The 18,677-nt window shown below is 42.2% G+C and overlaps 1 protein-coding gene and 1 long non-coding RNA gene across 2 annotated transcripts in view; one reads left to right on the forward strand and one right to left on the reverse strand.

The window, feature by feature from the left end:
• The window catches only part of LOC137519140 (fibrocystin-L-like), a 328,027-nt gene that overhangs the window by 96,871 nt on the left and 212,479 nt on the right, over positions 1–18,677 (forward strand). The window contains exons 22-26 of the mRNA XM_068237923.1: positions 441–562; positions 7,866–7,998; positions 8,137–8,329; positions 14,284–14,426; positions 18,274–18,378. Of these exons, the coding sequence (XP_068094024.1) occupies positions 441–562; positions 7,866–7,998; positions 8,137–8,329; positions 14,284–14,426; positions 18,274–18,378 (696 nt within the window). The remainder of the gene's footprint in view (positions 1–440; positions 563–7,865; positions 7,999–8,136; positions 8,330–14,283; positions 14,427–18,273; positions 18,379–18,677) is intronic.
• LOC137519141 (uncharacterized) lies at positions 678–9,070 on the reverse strand. Its single transcript, XR_011020971.1, has 3 exons — positions 8,944–9,070; positions 7,837–7,994; positions 678–767 (listed from the first exon to the last, which is right to left on the reverse strand). It is a non-coding gene; the product is annotated as an uncharacterized lncRNA (long non-coding RNA).

The following is an 18,677-nucleotide window of genomic DNA, read 5'->3' on the forward strand; positions in this document are numbered from 1 at the left end:
TACTCGCACAACAGGAAGTTCCTCCTTGCATCTAGTAGGATGCTAGGTGGCTAGTGGAAATGTAGCCTTAGTCCTCTTCCACTTTGTGGTGGTAGGATGACAAAATCTGTCACCTGGTCCAAACGAGGAAAAAAAATGGACAGCCAGAAGGATTAGCTTGCTGTAACAAGGCTATTTTTTTCATCTATTCTTGTGTGGATACTGTTTGCTATTTCATGCCATTTATAGTGTATGTACTAAGTCCTGGTCTCTTTACTGAACGAGCCCATTCTCTAAATGCAGAGGGCTCGCCAAGATCACGGTATGCCTCCTGATTAATTGTTGCTTGTGTTACCTCCTATGAGTCATTATCACATGATGCTGCAGCAATGCGGTGATGATGTTACATATTGCACAATGACTGCACTTTTCATGTATATTCTTGTATCTTCTGTCTGTAGGGGGCGTATTGGTGATTATATTTGGCAGTGGATTTGGTGGTGACTCATCGGTAGATATTGGTGGTAACAGCTGCACCATTGTCTTTGCTAATCTGACCATGATTCAGTGCCAGACCTCAGCCGTAAGTAGAGGAGAAACCACGTAATTTGCTAATTCTATGCAATGGTCTTTTAACTACTCTTACACTAGTTAGGCGCTTTTTTTTTTATGGGAGGTACCTGCAAATTGGGAAAAGTTTCAGAACTTGCCTCTCTTTCATTAAGTGATTTGGTCTGTCCTGCAGTTCCTGGAATGGACTGAGGCATGCTAATTCAGGCCCGGAGTTACTAAAAAAATAAAAACACAACTCGCTAAATAAGAGATTTTATTGCGGTAGTACAATATTGGTACATTTACCGATAATCTACATCCTGACAGATATAGTCAAATATCTGCAATATTTGCCGATATATCACTGTGACCTAACTTCTCCCTACTCTCACACAGAACCCTCCCCCCCCCCTCCCCGGGGAACTAATAACCCTCCCCCCCTGTGCAACTAATAGCCCTTCCCTGTGCAACTAATAACCCTTCCCCAAGCAACTAATGACCCTCCCCTGGGCAGCTTATAACCCCCCACAACTAATAGCCCTGCCCGGGCAAATAATAACCATCCCCTGGCAATTAATAATCCTCCCCCAGCAGCTAATAACCCCCATGCATAATTACACATTTTATTTGCTCATTGTCCCTATTATTACAACATTTAAATTGTGTCCCAAGTACAGTGTATGGCAACAATATTTTATTTAGAAATAAAGGTGTATTTTTTCCATTTTGTGTTTCTGTATAATAGTATATCAATAATTACAAGCCATTATTTGCAAAAATAACAGTAATATACCTGCAAGTGGTTAAAACAAATACGCATATCTATGCCCCTGATCCGCAAGTTAAGTTTACCGGGGAGTAGATATGACTCGCAAATAGTTACAACACCTTCTAGTTCTAACTTTCCCCCCTCTCTGTGAGTCCCTGGCCCTGTAAACTATTCCACATTCTCTAACATCTCTATCTCATATGTTCCTCATAAATTAATTATCCATTTAGATTCGTTGTTTTGCAAAGCCACATATACATATGTTAGGCGTTTTCTAATTGTGAATAATAATTATTACTGTATAGTTATTTTGTTTTTGTGATGTTGTTTTGGGATGGGATGTGGAACGCTTGTGTCTGTTTGTGCTGCCGCCGTCTGATCCGGCTGCTTTGGCGTCTCCCGCCCCTTCCCCGGGGCCTGCGTGCGGGGGGGCGGGGCTCGGCGGACGCGCCGGGTGTGCTATTGGGCGCGCCCGCCGTGTCTGCCTGCTCCGCCCCTCCGCTCGCATTGGCCCTGGTGTGGGGGCGGGAGATGCCGCACCTGCGGTCGGATTGGACGGCGGCCTGCACATAGACGCAGCGTGGTCCACAGAGAGACACGCCTCCTGAAGAAGCCGGCAGAGACCGGCGAAATCGATCGAGGACGCCGTCCTCCACCATGAGGTCTTACCCTCCATGCCTCCATGCTGCCTAAACCAGGTGCTGCATCCTTCTCTCCACACCTCCATCACCAGAGACTCGGCTAGTCTTTCCAGGCTCCGTCATAGCAGGCCAATATCAAGGCCCCAGACCGGTGGATACAGTAAGAGCCCTGAGGGCACCTCAACTGCACATGCGGCCTGCATAGTGACATTGATAATATTGCCATGCACCTTGTCTGCTTGTTTTGCTTTGTGAATTGGCTGGCACTGGATGTGCCTTGCTGCTGCTTCAACTTGATACATGCTGCTACTTGATGTGCTTGTTTGCCAAAAGTTCCTTAGGAATCACACTGCATGTGCTATGCTATGCTATAATACAGGACTGCACTCTGCCATATCAACATACTATACTGAGGTGACTTGAGCCTGATGGGGCGCTGAGTACTCCATTTTGTTTCATTGGATGATCATGTGCACAATATAGGAGGCTATATGATATGAAGAAATCATTATGTACTGGATGAATGTTCTGGAATCCATTTTTCAAATGAACTTCCTATGATATCCATAAATCTCTGCTTGTGAGGGATTCGGCAACATTTTTTCATAACAAGGTTTTGATCTATTTTTGCAGGGCTGCGCAGCCATTAATACGTGTGCACACGATCCAGAGATACATCTATGTTCAGGAGGGGGAGAGTATAGGGGACGCCTGGGTGGGTATGTGCATGGATGGGGTGGGGGATGGGCTATATGGTGGGATTTTTATCTTGCAGTTTTTAATAATGAGCATATGTTTGAATAAAGTTTTGTATTTTTGAATAAGACTGATTTGTATTCAATCAGGTCTCACTCCTCCTTTACTCTATCTCATAGTTTGTACTATTGCTACTTTGGAGTGGGGGGCCTGGGTGACCACAAATTGATCACACCCCTTTGTGCCCGGCGAGATTAATACCCAAATAGTGTGGGATAATTTGATCCTCAGGATCAGGGATTTCACTAGGGGTGTCATTCACAGTCGGAGGTGTGAGATGCTCCAGTGGGATAGCCTTCTGGCCCGGGTGGAGAAGGATTGCACACAGACGCAGGGGGTTAGGGATGCACAGCAATTAACTAATGGTGGCTTTAGAAAGCTAACTAAATTATATGAAAGGAAATCCAAACTTTGGTGGAATTTGAAATACAATAAGATATACTTGGATGATCAGTTTGCTCCTCTCTGGCTACGGTTTCAGATCTTCCCCCATCGTCGGAATCTGACGGAAGATTTCAAAAAACGATGGGAGAGGAATTTTGAGTGCTGTGCAAAAATCTGCCTGACTTTGATGAATGAATTGGATACAGAGGATTTAAAAACAATTGAGGAGGAAATTCAGAAAGTTTCTGACTCTTTAAAACCTTTTGAGAGAGATCCACTATATAAAACCCGTAGTGAAGAATTAGATAAACATATTACTCAATTCAACAAGAATTTGGTCATACATAGGGACCAAAAGGTTCTACGTGATAGAACGGCATATAAAATTGGCTCTGCATATAGGTGGAACAATCCGAGGAGGCGGCCCCCAATTAAACCCAAATCTCCAAGGAAAGAACCTCCAAAACAGCCTCGGGCTGCAGATGAATCAGACTCCTCCATAGGCAGCAGCATTCCCGCCTCGGATAGCTCTGCCTCTGGGAAGGATAATCCAAAGCAATATAACTTAAGACAGAAACAGGTTGGGCAGAACCCAAGTAAAACAGGTAGTAAAAAGAGTAAAAAACAGGACAACATCAGTAAGGATACGGAGTCGTCATGTCAGGAGGATTCAGATGGTGGGTTACCTTCCTCATCTTCGGCCTCGGCTTTTTTAGCCACCGGGCAGAAGGTGGGAAGGTGACAGAAACCAACAGTAGAGGAGCCAAAGCCTCAAGTGCAGATCTAGAAGTTATCAACTTGACAGATGAGGAGATCCCTCAGGAATATCTGTCATTATTATCGAAGGGTCTGGGGTTTTGTCCCACATACAATATAAATGTGTTTGATACAATAGTTGATCTGCATTTGTTTGGACGACGTATTTTATTACAGGCCCTCTACAGTGATAAACCTAAAAAAATCCCCTCAAGCATTTTAGAGAAGCCGCGGTCAGATGAGGATCTGGCTATCATCCAAGCTTTAAAAGAGTTACAAGGAGATACTGAGGCTTGTTCTCAAATTGAACATACAAATGTATACGCATCTTATTTTGTCCCTACTCTAGAGGAGGTGGGACTACGGAACACTTCAAAAAAATTTCCACCTTTTTCTCTTTTCCCTAATTTGAAAACTTTTATGGAGGTGGTAGAAAGGGACATTTCTAAACTAAGAGGACATAAGACAGATGGTGACAATCTGGATTTGGCTGAACGCAACACACTTACAGAGCTAATGTTAAACAAAAAATGGGTTATTAAACCCTCAGATAAAGGGGGAAACATTGTGCTGAGGAGGGCTGAGCGTTACAGAGAGATGTGCCTGGATATCTTGAAAAATCAGGATTGTTATGTGAGGGTCTCCCCGTCCAGAGCTGCACGCTGCCAGGGGGAGCTATTTGCAATAATCGACGACGCTTTCTCCCGCACGGTAATTGATTTGGATATAGTGACGTTTTTGAAAGTACTTAATCCGGTTTTACCAACATTCTATTCACTTCCCAAAGTTCATAAAGACCTCAAAAAAACCCCGGGGCGCCCGATTGTATCGGGTAGGGGATCCCTTACTGAACGGGCAAGCGCATATATAGATAGACATCTTCAGCCGCACGTTTGTGCATTACCATCATATGTTTGAGATTCATCATACTTATTGCAGATTTTGGAAAATCTTCAGCTTCCCCCTGGTGTGTTGCTTGTGACTCTGGACGTGGAGGCCCTCTATTCAAGTATACCACACGATTTAGGTGTGGAGGCTGTTAGGATTTTTTTGGGGCAGTTGGGCATACAGAATACTGCACATAATATGTTTCTGTTGACCCTTCTGGATTTCATTTTGAGAAACAATATTTTTTTGTTTGAGGACACCCACTACCTCCAGGTGCAGGGGGCAGCGATGGGCACCACGTGTGCTCCGTCGTATGCCAACCTGTATCTGGGGGCGTGGGAGAGGGAGCTGTTTTCCGATGAGGGCCTGGCAATGTACCTGTGCCACGCATTGGCCTGGCACAGGTACATTGACGACATCTTGCTTTTTTGGACAGTGGCAAAGAATTATTGCTGCAATTTATTACAACTATCAATAAAAACATCTGGAATCTCAGGTTTACTATGCACATGAGTCATATGGAGGTTCCATTTCTGGATCTTCTGATCTCGGTCTCGACTGCGGGCCTTGTCTCTACAAGTTTATATAGGAAAGAAACGGCAACAAATGCACTTCTGAGAGCAGAAAGTTTCCATCCAAAACATACTATTAACGGTATCCCTACTGGACAGTATTTGCGGATTCGACGCAACTGTTCAGAGGATGACGCTTTTCAGAGGGAGGCCCTGCAGCTGAGATCGAGATTCAGACAAAGAGGATATAAGAATAAGACTCTTATCAAGGCTTATAAGAGAGCTAATGCTAGTAACAGATCTGCCCTATTGGATAGAAGTAGATGTCCCGCCAGCGAGAGGTCAGAAGCAATCAGGTTCTGCACCAGATTCTCGGCACAGCATCAAGAGGTTTCGAGGATATTGGATAGGCATTGCCATATCCTCACTAACGATGCCAAATTGAGCACAGTGTTAACACAAACTCCCCTTTATTCATTCCGGAGGGCACCGTCCCTACGGGATCTTTTGGTTAACAGTCATTTTGTCGATCCTCGGGCCAACAAAAAGCACTGCAAGGTGACTGGTACATATACTTGTGGTGGTTGTTCGGTATGCCGTTACATTCAGGTGGGCAGATCGGTCCGCCTCCCGGATGGCCGGGATTGGTGTTTCCCACACTATGTAAATTGTAGTACTACTCTTGTGGTTTACTTGTTGCTCTGCACTTGCGGGGCCTTTTATGTGGGAAAGACCAAGAATGAATTTCGTACACGCATCTCGCAACATATTGCAAGTATTAAGAGTCCAAATTATAATAACCTTACTCCCGTGGCGAAACATTTTAAGTCCGCTCACGGTGGTAGGTTTCAACATGTGCGCTTTGTTGGTCTGGACAGAATTCATAACTCTGCAAGGGGTGGTAACATGGATCGCTTGCTTCTACAACGTGAAGCAAGGTGGATATTTGATTTGGAGGCAACTAAGGAACCAGGCCTCAATGAAAACACAAGCTATGTTCCCTTTCTGCCACCTTAGGGATTTCTGGTGCAGCATCCCACACCTGAAGGGTCTGTTTTGCTCTTCTAGTAGGAGGGGCTTTGGGGGCTCCCTGCTGGGGCATCTCATATCTAGTTTTCCGCATGATGTTTAGGGAGAAAATTTCTTGATTTGTGTTTATGCCATAATTGGCTTGATCCCCATCTGGATAGGGATGTGCATGTATGCACATCTCTTCTTTTTTTATGGTGGGGGTAGTCAAAACGTAAGAGTGAGCGGAATTATATGTACTGTGATTTAAATTATCCATTTAGATTCGTTGTTTTGCAAAGCCACATATACATATGTTAGGCGTTTTCTAATTGCGAATAATAATTATTACTGTATAGTTATTTTGTTTTTGTGATGTTGTTTTGGGATGGGATGTGGAACGCTTGTGTCTGTTTGTGCTGCCGCCGTCTGATCCGGCTGCTTTGGCGTCTCCCGCCCCTTCCCCGGGGCCTGCGTGCGGGGGGACTGGGCTCGGCGGACGCGCCGGGTGTGCTATTGGGCGCGCCCGTCGTGTCTGCCTGCTCCGCCCCTCCGCTCGCATTGGCCCTGGTGTGGGGGCGGGAGATGCCGCACCTGCGGTCGGATTGGACGGCGGCCTGCACATAGACGCAGCGTGGTCCACAGAGAGACACGCCTCCTGAAGAAGCCGGCAGAGTCCGGCGAAATCGATCGAGGACGCCGTCCTCCACCATGAGGTCTTACCCTCCATGCCTCCATGCTGCCTAAACCAGGTGCTGCATCCTTCTCTCCACACCTCCATCACCAGAGACTCGGCTAGTCTTTCCAGGCTCCGTCATAGCAGGCCAATATCAAGGCCCCAGACCGGTGGATACAGTAAGAGCCCTGAGGGCACCTCAACTGCATATGCGGCCTGCATAGTGACATTGATAATATTGCCATGCACCTTGTCTGCTTGTTTTGCTTTGTGAATTGGCTAGCACTGGATGTGCCTTGCTGCTGCTTCAACTTGATACATGCTGCTACTTGATGTGCTTGTTTGCCAAAAGTTCCTTAGGAATCACACTGCATGTGCTATGCTATGCTATAATACAGGACTGTACTCTGCCATATCAACATACTATACTGAGGTGACTTGCTAGCCTGATGGGACGCTGAGTACTCCATTTTGTTTCATTGGATGATCATGTGCACAATATAGGAGGCTATATGATATGAAGAAATCATTATGTACTGGATGAATGTTCTGGAATCCATTTTTCAAATGAACTTCCTATGATATCCATAAATCTGGATTCGGCAACATTTTTTCATAACAAGGTTTTGATCTATTTTTGCAGGGCTGCGCAGCCATTAATACGTGTGCACACGATCCAGAGATACATCTATGTTCAGGAGGGGGAGAGTATAGGGGACGCCTGGGTGGGTATGTGCATGGATGGGGTGGGGGATGGGCTATATGGTGGGATTTTTATCTTGCAGTTTTTAATAATGAGCATATGTTTGAATAAAGTTTTGTATTTTTGAATAAGACTGATTTGTATTCAATCAGGTCTCACTCCTCCTTTACTCTATCTCATAGTTTGTACTATTCCTCATAAATATGATTTACATGCAGCCAAATATGATTGTTATTTCCAGGGTCCTGCAGGTCCAGCAGATGTCGTGCTTTCCTCCAATGGGGCTAATGGAACATTACAGAATGCATTCATATTCACTTCAGACTTTGGTCCAACTATAATAGAGATCAGTCCAACCACCAGCAGCGTTCTGGGTGAGAAAAAGTATTTAGTTATATTATTATTAGCCAAGGTAGCAGCAGCGAAAGCCAATAGATTAGAAGTAAAGATCTTAGATTTTTAAAAAAGAGGCTCTGATAACTGTATAAAAAAGTGTGCTTTTTATTTTGCAGGTAACACGACTCTGACTATTGTTGGGCAGAACTTCAGCAGTCCATCAGCAGGCAATGCTGTCTTCATTGGAGACTCGCCTTGTAGTCTAATTGATTGGACACCAACAAACATTACCTGTGTCCTCCCAGCACTCTCTCCTGATATCTATCCTGTTGAGGTTCAAGTTGGAAGTTGGGGGTTTGCAATTCCCAGGTATATATTTCACTAGTGAATAGTGATAACCACAAATTTTGCATAATCCTAATTTTGCACCCTAATTTGCAATTACGATGCAAAATTGTAATGCAAAATTTCAGGAAATTTCAGGTGAGATTGTGACAAATAGTTTAAAGAGGAACTCCAGTGTAAAATAACGTAATGAACCAATGTGCTTCATTTTTACAATAATTATGTATAAATGTTTTAGTCAGTGTTTTGCCCATTGTAAAATATTTCCTCTTCCTGATTTACATTCTGGCATTTACCACATGGTGACATTTTTACTGCTGGCAGGTGATGTCAGTGGAAGGAGATCCTGCTTGGCAGTTGGACCCAGCTGTAAACAGCTGTTATTTCCCACAATGCAATGAGGTTCACAGACAGGAAACTGTTAGGACCCTGGTCCTGAGCTGACATCACACTGTGGGAGAGGTTTCACCACAATATCAGCCATACAGAGCCCCCTGATGATCTGTTTGTGAAAAGGAAAATATTTCTCATGGGAAAGGGGGTATCAGCTACTGATTGGGATGAAGTTTAATTCTTGGTCATGGTTTCTCTTTAAGTAGGTATAGGTAGAAAAAACAACATTTTGTAAAAAATAATACCTTCTAATAGCTAACTGATAGAGTTAAATTATGCAAGCTTTCTGGGATCTAGTCCCTTTCTTCAGGCATATTTCCAGATGTTAGCTGAAGTAAAACACTGATGCAGGTAAATAGTAAACATGAAGATGGCAGTTGTGCTGGTTACTGTTTATCAGTTAGATGTCAGGTGATCAGCAGGCTGGAGCCAGTGAGTTAGTGCAACCATACATGAAATCCAGCAGGTTTCTGAAGATCATGAAGCCAAATCAATCATGTTACATAAGGTGTCATGAACCCTGTTCCACAATTTAACCCTTCTGTTAATGTCATAAATTTGTACTCAGAAATTTTTCTTGATTTTTGAAGTTACCCTTAAGAACAAGTACTTTTAGATCTTGCATGCTGTGTTCTGGTTCACAGAAGTGTTGGCCCACTGGTGTGTCCATTTTACCCTCATTGATTTTAAAGCGGTGATGGTTCATTCTTGTGAGCAGTTTTTGTCCTGTTTCTCCTATATAGATTCCTCTTGAGGGGCATTTCATACAGCGTATCATGTATACAACATTGGATGACTCACAGGAAAATTGGTCTTGTATTTGATGATATTTCTGTGAGTTTGGTATTTGTATTTGGCTTGTGCCCAAGATATAAGGGCAGGTCTCAAAGCTTGTGTTATTGCAGGGTAATGTGCCCGGAGTTTCTGGTGTAGATAATGCACTTCTGATATTCATCTGTCTCAAATTGGGAGGTTGTCTGAAAGCAAGCAGTGGTAAATCAGGAAAAACATCCTTCAGGCGTTTGCCTTTATGGAGTATCGGTTGTAGGTCTTTCGGTATTTTCCTCAGTGTCTTTAATTTTGGGTTGTAGGTTACCACAATTGGGATTCTGTTGTTTTCAGTCTTTGGGGTGTACTTCAACAGGTTCTCTCTTGATTTTAAAGTTGCTCTGTGTATTTGACCATCAACGATTTGTGGATGATATCCCTGATCTATGAATATTTTACGTAGTGACATAAGTTGCCTCTCTCTGTCCTCTGAATTAGAACATATTCGGTTATACCTCAGAGCCTGGCTGTAAACAATAGATTTTTTGGTGTGTTCCGGGTGGAAACTTCCATTTTAGGTAAATATGCCGGTCAGTTGGTTTACAGTATATGGATGTTTGTAAAATTCTATCTTGTATATAAATTGTGGTATCCAGGAAACTGACATGGGAGGTTGAAAAGCTGAGCATTAACTTGATGTTCTTGTGGTAATCTGAGAAGTTTTTGTGGAATCTGATTAATTAATTAATTAATACCATGGACCATGGGGGCTGGTATAGCTCAGGGTGTGAAGCCCCACTCGGCCAGGGCTCTGCATTCTGGCTTTCCCAGCCTGCATGGGGGACAAGGAGTTAAAGAGGCTCGGGAGAGGGGACCCCACGCCATTTTATTTTTAATTTCCCACACTCTGAACATAAGAAAAATAATGTTTCAAAAAATAGGTAAAGTTGCCTAGGATCCTTATACAGCCATATCGCGATTGTATAGCAATCCCTGGCCAAAGCGTTGCCACTTCCACAGGGTTTCCATGAAATTCATTGCTCTTTCTTTTAATATATGTACATTTACACTACCTTACACTACCACTAATTTACACTACCTTACACTACCCTTCATTATCTGTCATTCACCGCATTTAAATGTATTCTTTTTTCCTATTGTAACTTTACAATTGATCTTCTCAAAAACTATATGGTCTTTTTGAATTTTTTTTCCTCTTATACCCACTGTCCCCCTCCACATACCCTGAAAATTTGGTGTTTCTAGCACATAAGTGGCTATTAATTACGGGTAAAGACGGCGGTCGTTCGCCTGCCATTTAAGTCTTTGGAGCCCACTGCAAATAGCAGGTTCGCAAACATTTGCGGAAATTCGCGTTCGCCGAAAATTTGATGTTCGGGCCACCTCTACTGGAATTATGGCTGAAGAAGTGAACTAGATCCCAGAAAGCATTCTTAATTTAACTTTATCAGTTAGCCATTAAAAAGGTATAACTTTTACAAATTACATTGACAGTTTGTGAAGGATATGAATAATTTTGGATTGGACACTTTTTGCTCAAATGTAAATAAAAGTTGAGAAATGGCTTTTTTCCACAATAATGCCTCTTGTACATTGTCTACATCGTCTTATTATCTTTTGGGAGACACCTATGTCATTTCAATTACTTGCTGGTTGAATAAAAGTACCTATAAGTCAAAATTTGACAGTGGTATGAATAATTATGGGCAGCACTGCACATATAATATATATGCGCATACATACAGGGCGCATTTCTCTATTTTTTTTCTGCCCTGTGCACAAGTTTAGGTCCACTTTAAAAATTAGTGCCGCCCCCCAGCCCCGGTGACGTCACGCAGTACCACCGCTGCACTGATCGGCCACCGGGTCCCCGGAAGAAGAGAGAGGATATGGGGATCCTGGCGGCTGAAGAAAAGGCAGACACCCGGGGGTAGAAGCCTAGGTCACGCTGTGCAGCACTGACCCAGGAAACACACAGGTTTTACAGTTTTAGCCAGCCCGAGCTGAGCTCGGGCTTATCGCTTCCAGCTTCTGAAACGGAGCCCGAGCTCAGCTCGGGATTACCGTCAAGGGGGTTAATGGCAGGGTTCTCAAATTTTGCCCAGTTGGTCACTGGGTGACTGAGATTAATATTCAGTGAAGTGGGTGGAGTCTACAATAGCCAAGCAAAATTCACCTGCTGATTTGCAAGGGGAATATTTAAATTCCTGCCATTTTTCACTGTTAATAGCAGATGCCTCAAACCTGGTACAGTCAATCTCTGGGTGATTGGAGTTTAAATTCTAGGAAGGGGGTGGAGCCATAAAAAGCCAATCTGATTTGTTTAATTTCTATGGGAATATACAAATTATTGATACCAAGGACCCCAAAGCTCATAAAATTGGAGTGACTATATGTCAAGGTTAGAAAAAGTGGGTGGAACCAACAACTATTTTTTTTACATGGAAAAATATAAACTGTAGCCATTCTTACACTGTTAATGGCAAGGTTCTCAAACTTGACATAGTTGGTCACTGGGTGACTGGGATTAATATTCAGGAAAGTGAGTGGAACCTACAACAGCCAATCAAAATTCACCTGTTGATTTTCAAGGGGAATATTTCCATTGCTTCGATCCTTACACTGTTAATGGCAGAGGCCTCAAACCTGGTTCAGCCAGTTATTGGGTGACTGGGGTTCACATTCTGAAAAGGGGGTGTAGCCACAAACAGCCAATCAGATTTGTTTAATTTCAGTGGGAAAAGATTGTTGATGCCAAGGACCACAAAGCTCATAAACTTGGTTATTGAGTGACTGTATGTCAAGGTTAGAAAAAGTGGGTGGAGCCAACACCTACATATTTTACAAGGGAAAGTATAAACTTTAGTCATTCTTGCACTGTTAATGGCAGGGTTCTCAAACTTGACACAGTTGGTCACTGGGTGACTGGGATGAAGATTCAGAAAATCAAAATTCACATATTGATTTTCAAGGGGAATATTTACATTGCTGCCATCCTTACACTGTTAATGGCAGAAGCCTCACATTTTGTACAGTCAAATTCTGGAAAGGGGTGGAGCCACAAACAGCCAATCAGATTTATTTGCTGTATAAACTGCTTCCATTCACACAATTTTGATGCCAGGTACCTGAAAACATATAAATTTGGTCTATGTGTGAGAGTGGCCAATGCGCTCCTCTGTGATAGACACCTAATCGGTATCAATACCCTGGTAACAAATTGTAAGTATTGTGCAGTGCGCTAACACCAAGGATTGCATAGATACTCCATAAACACAATAAACTAAACAAACATAACAGGAAAATACAATAAGATAAATAAAATAAAAAGTAAAAAAGATAGTTCATATAAAAGTTCAATCCAATCTGGGTAAACTCTTCCACAGCCGAATGAACAGTATATGCAAGTACGCTCACCGACAGTGATGGCTGATTAAATGACAGATCAGCATATCAGGCACAATGTTGTAGCAAGAATCTTCTGTTGTCTCCCCTTGTGGTCAGCAGTCTTCCCTAGGTATAACTCAACAAGGCATAGAAAAAAGAGGACATAGCGTGATCTTGCTTCAACCAGTATACAACCACCACCTCACCTATTAGCAGTGTGTAGCCACGATCCCAGTGCTGTCACACTACAATAACCAGATGAAAAACAATCTCACTGGATTAGATGGCTGACCACACATGGACCAGCTATAAACGCTCAGTGACAGTCCTCAGTGATCTGCACCTTGTAATCCAGTACCCAAGTAAGCCTTAAAAACGAAAACAAGGGCTGTATAGCGTAATACTGCTTTATTCCAAATAAAAATACATAGTAGTGCACTCACATGTCCTTAAAAATGATGCGCATATCAGTAAAAAGTTGGACGTCCTCTCCACAGCATCTAGTACAGATCTAAACAGTGTCTCAGAGTCTAGTGCGTCTTAGGCTCCACTTAACCGGTTTCATCATAGATGACTCAACAGGGGCTAGCCTGGGAAAATGTAAACTGCAGCCATTCTTACACTGTTAATGGCAGGGTTGGGTGACTGGGAAAGTGGGTGGAGCCTACAAAAGCCAATCAAAATTCACCTGAGTGTGTGTTAGGGATAGAAGAAGTGGGCGGAGCCAACACCAGCCAAATACATACCCGGGCAACGCCGGGCCATCGGCTAGTTTGAAAATAAAAGTATATTTTTTTCTGTTTTGCATCCATCACTAATTACAAGACAATATATGCAAAAATAACAGTAATATGCCATCAAGACATACATATTAATAAAAGTTCAGTCCCTAAGATAACTATTTATGTATTTCTTTTTAATTGTCATTTTTTTAATATGCAAACGTTTCACTATGGGAGAGTGGGGGAGGTAAGGGGTTAATTTAAATGGTATATGTATGTGTTTTTATAAAAAAAAAATATCATTAATCACAGCCACATATCTGTGTACTAACTGATCTGTATACTAATGAGCAGCGACAGGAACGCGCACGGGAGCACGAGTGAGTGGCAGTGGCGATCGTGGTGAGATACGTATATCTACGCCCCTGTGGCTAAGATGAAGTCTCCAGGTGGCAGATATACTGTAGTAAAATCAACAAGTGATTAAACACAATACTGAATGCTGTAAAAACACCAAATTATCTCTGTGCATGTTTAAAAGGCTTTCACCAACATCAGGTCACTTTTGTCACTTGACAAATGCAACGCCAGCTGAACGCACTACCAGTAGAAGGTTCCTGTAGAACATTTGAAATTAAACTACAATGCATTTATAAAAGGTCTTACTGGCTGCTGGTTTTGTTTCAGCAATAATGGTGGAACAACAATTGAGTACATTCTAGAGGTGACCAGCGTCTCCCCGCAGTACGGATCCCTGTATGGAGGAACCCAAGTCACACTGGCTGGATCCGGATTTAGCTCTAATCCACAAGACAACCAAGTCCAGATAGGTAGGTCATTGCAATGTTTCCAAGGATGTCATAGCACACAATGCAGATATGGGGCAAGATTCAACTCCTTTTTCTTCCCTACGTTTTCTACTGGGTGATACAGTTGAAACTCAAAAAATGAGAATATCATTCAAAAGTACATTTATTTCAACAATTCGACTTAAAAGGTGAAACTAATACCGGTATATGAAATAGGCTTATTACATGCAAAGCGAGATAGTTCAAGCCTTTATTTGTTATAATTTTGATGATTATGGCTTACAGCTTATGAAAACCCCAAAATCAAAATCTTAGACCATTAGAATATGGTAAAAATGATTAATATTCTAGGGCCAAAGTGTTACACTCTAATCAGCTAATTAATCCAAAACACCTGCAAAGGGTTCCTATTTCAAATATTAGATTTATCCCTTAAAGGGACTCCGAGCAGTGCAGAAACTATGGAAAGATGCATTTTAAAGCTCTCTTTCTCCTCTTTCCAATGATTTATAAACCACCACCCTACGCCTTTTAGTTTTCACTATTTTCACGATCGAAATTGCCACGGCCGCAACTTCGATCGCGAAAATAGAGAAAATTAAAAGGCGTAGGACGACAATTTAGGTGTCGCCAGAAAGAGGAGAAAGAGAGCTTTAAAATGATATCCATCTTTCCATAGTTACATTGTATTACACAGGGCGACTTTTTCTGCTGAATGGAGCTGCTGACTTTGAGAAAAAGTCGCCCTGTGTAATACAATATAACTATGGAAAGATGGATATCATTTTTAAGCTCTCTTTCTCCTCTTTCTGGCGACACCTAAACCGCAGCCTTACGCCTTTTAGTTTTCTCTATTTTTGCGATCGAAGTCGCGGCCGCGGCAATTTCGATCGCGAAAATAGCGAAAACTAAAAGGCGTAGGGCGGTGGTTTATATATCATTGGAAAGAGGAGAAAGAGAGCTTTAAAATGATATGCATCTTTCCATAGTTTCTGCACTGCTTGGAATCCCTTTAAGTTGAATTGCTGAAATAAATGGACTTTTGCACGATATTCTAATTTTCTGAGTTTCACCTGTATTTTCATGTCTTATCAATAAAATGCCTTTTAAGCCACCGGAAAGCAAGAAAATACTAATAATATTTTGACAGTACTTTATCACCTATTTTTTGGTACTTTTTCAATTGCAGACTATTGAAGAGTTATTTTAAACAGAATGGCCCACATGCAATTACCTTTTTCTCCTAAGTTTTATCCTAGGTGAAATTTTAACACTTTAGTAATAAATGGCTTTGAGACCACCAGCAAGCAAGGAAATACAGTACTTGTTACTTTTTTCACCTACCTTTTAGTACTTTTTCAATTGCAAAGTGCTGAAAAGTTTGTTAACAGAAGAGGAACATTTTTCTCCCAGGAGAAGACTTTGGAGATAAAGGCCCATATGCAATTCACTTTTTCACCTAAGTTTTCTCCTAGGTGATAACTTTTCATCTTGTGTTTAAAATCATTTTTCAGCACTTTGCAATTAAAAAAGTACCCAAGAGTAGGTGGAAAAGTGATGTCAAAATTATTTTAAGTATTTTAAGTTATCTCCTAGGATAAAAGTCAGGAAAAAAGTGAATAGGATTGGTAATTTTCATATTCTATTTAAAATAACTTTTAAGAATTTTACAATTGAAAAAGTACCCAAAAGTTAGTTAAAAAGTACTATCAAAATTATTTAAAATATTTCCTTGCTTGCTGGTGGTTTAAAAAGCAATTTACGACAAGGGGCCATATGCAATTCACTTTTTATCCTAAGTTTTCTCCTAGGAGATAATTTTTATTCTTTTGATTTAATATAATTTTTTATCAATTTTCAATGGAAAAAGTACCAAAAAGTAGATGAAAAAGTACTGTCAAAATTATTTTCAGTATTTGTTTGCTTGCTGGTGTTTTAAATGGCATTTTATTTACAAGTTGTGAAAATATCACCCAGGAGAAAACTCAGTTGAAAAAGTGAATTGCATATGGGCCATGATCCCAACAGATACGCATGAACGGATCCTTTGACTCATATGTAATTAACTTTTTCTCCTTAGTTTTCTCCTAGGTGATACACAACTTGTACATAAAATGCATTTTAAACCATCAGCAAGCAAGAAAATACACCAAATAATTGTAATAGCAGCTTTTTGCCTATTTTTTGGGTAGCGGGAAGAAACGGTGGAGGGGGGTATTAGGGTTAGGCACCGCCAGGGGGGGGTGGTTAGGTTTAGGCACCGCCAGGGGAGGCTTCTATGTGAGAGTAGGGTTAGGTTAAGCTGTATTCTTGAATTGTGTAATGGTTTTTAAAGTAAATCTCTTTTTGTAACGATTGGTGTCAACAACCAGAGAGAGAATCTGATCCTTGGCGATCCGCAGTATCCCCAAGAATACAGATATACCCGATTATTGAGGATCTGCGGAATCGTCAATAATCATATATGTCTAACCTCTAGACACTGAAGAGAGTGTAAGTGTTTGGTGCAACAGTAACAACTCTGAGTAAAGACCACCAGAGGAGCTGGCGGCCTATACTCCTGAGGAATTCACCCCTGAGCGGTGGGTGATATTCCTGTAGCCTGTGGACCCCTGAGCGAGGGACCAAGGCTGGGATGCAGGAAGCCCTGCTGCTAATATGTAAGGTTTTGCCCTGAACTGGGCTAACGTAACACAGTAATAACACAATCCTAGTCTGGGGTGTGAGGTCCGTATTCACAACACCCTGGAACTAGTCTGGAGCATAACATAAATGATAATACAATTCCCTAGTCTTGGGTGTGAGTTCCGTGATCATCAACACCCTGGAACTAGTCTGGATTATAACATAAATGATAATACAGTTCCCTAGTCTTGGATGTGAGGGCCTCGATCTCAACACCCTGGAACTATGCTAGAGAATACACAGAAGATACACAGTATTCCTAGTCTGGGGTGTGAGGGCCTTGATCTCAACACCCTGGAACGGGTCTAACAAATAATACAATTCATTTAGTACTTTAAGCTATCAAGAATCTGACTCAGTGTGGATTCCCAGCCCCAGCCGGTTCTGGCACACTGTCGGGTCTAGCTAAGGTCTGAGTGCCTTCACGCAAGTGTTAGCAATAGCAGACAACCAGCAACTGACAAGCAGCAGAATATATAGTTGCTGGACTCTGCCGCCCCGCCCGAGCCATTCAGCCAATCATGAATCCTGCAGGAATCAGCTGATCTTCCTGATCAGCTGACACTTCCCCTGCTGGTATAAAGGTCTTGAGTTCAGGCCCGCGCGCGCGTAGCTCTCCATCTGCCTATGTGCACTAACAGACCCAGCCACACCAAGCGCATGCTGCTGCATGCAAACCGCCGCGTTGGACGCGGAAACAGCCGCTTTGCTGTGAGGACATGCGGCGACTTTTCCGCATTCCACCATACTACCAGGCGCGTGTCTATGCGTGCAAACCGCCGCTTTGGACGCGGAGTCAGCCGCCTTGCTCTTGGCATATGCGGCGGCTTTTCCGCGTTTTCTCACACTTTTTGTTTTGATTTCCCATTTGTTTTAAAACTGTATTTATCGTTATCCAATTTTGTCAACAATGTTTATCGCTTTTGAGATTTTATTATCCACCTGCGCCAATATGTTATCCAGCCACGCCCTTTTTCCATGCATACATTTTTTGGTACTTTTCCAATTGCAATGTGCTAAAAAAATATTTTATAAAAGATGAAAAACTATCTCCTAGGAGAAAAGTCAGGGGAAAATGTTAATTGCATGTCGGTAAATCTGGTGGTGGAGATGTTTTGGGATGTTTTTGTATGAAAATGTTGAAGCTTTATTTAACCTGTTTGCTATGATTTCTCTTGTTCAGGCTCTGTGCCGTGCAATGTCACCACCAGCTCCGCCACGCAGCTGACCTGTGTGATCCAAAGTCCTGGACGGGTCTTCACTGTCACAAACGCTGGAAGAGATGCCAGTAAGAGCAGAGTGGCTGTATTGCTATATGTGGCCCTTATAGGGAGACAGATGGTTCCATTAGGAAGTATGGGCTTACGGTACCTCAAAGTGTATTAAAAATTGCCTAGATGTTTTCCTACTTCTCACTTCAATGTTTCAGATTAAAAAATAACAAAACAAACATAGCTAAATGGATTTACGTTACTCAGAATCACCATGGCATGAACTGATCTAATCTTATGTGTGGGAATGATCTTAATGTTCTCCACTCTTCTACCAAAAGGTACCCTTTTGGTAGAAGATGTATGGGCAGATCGC

The sequence above is a fragment of the Hyperolius riggenbachi genome, chromosome 5 (assembly GCF_040937935.1).
Source record: "Hyperolius riggenbachi isolate aHypRig1 chromosome 5, aHypRig1.pri, whole genome shotgun sequence".
In the NCBI taxonomy this organism is placed as follows: domain Eukaryota; kingdom Metazoa; phylum Chordata; class Amphibia; order Anura; family Hyperoliidae; genus Hyperolius; species Hyperolius riggenbachi.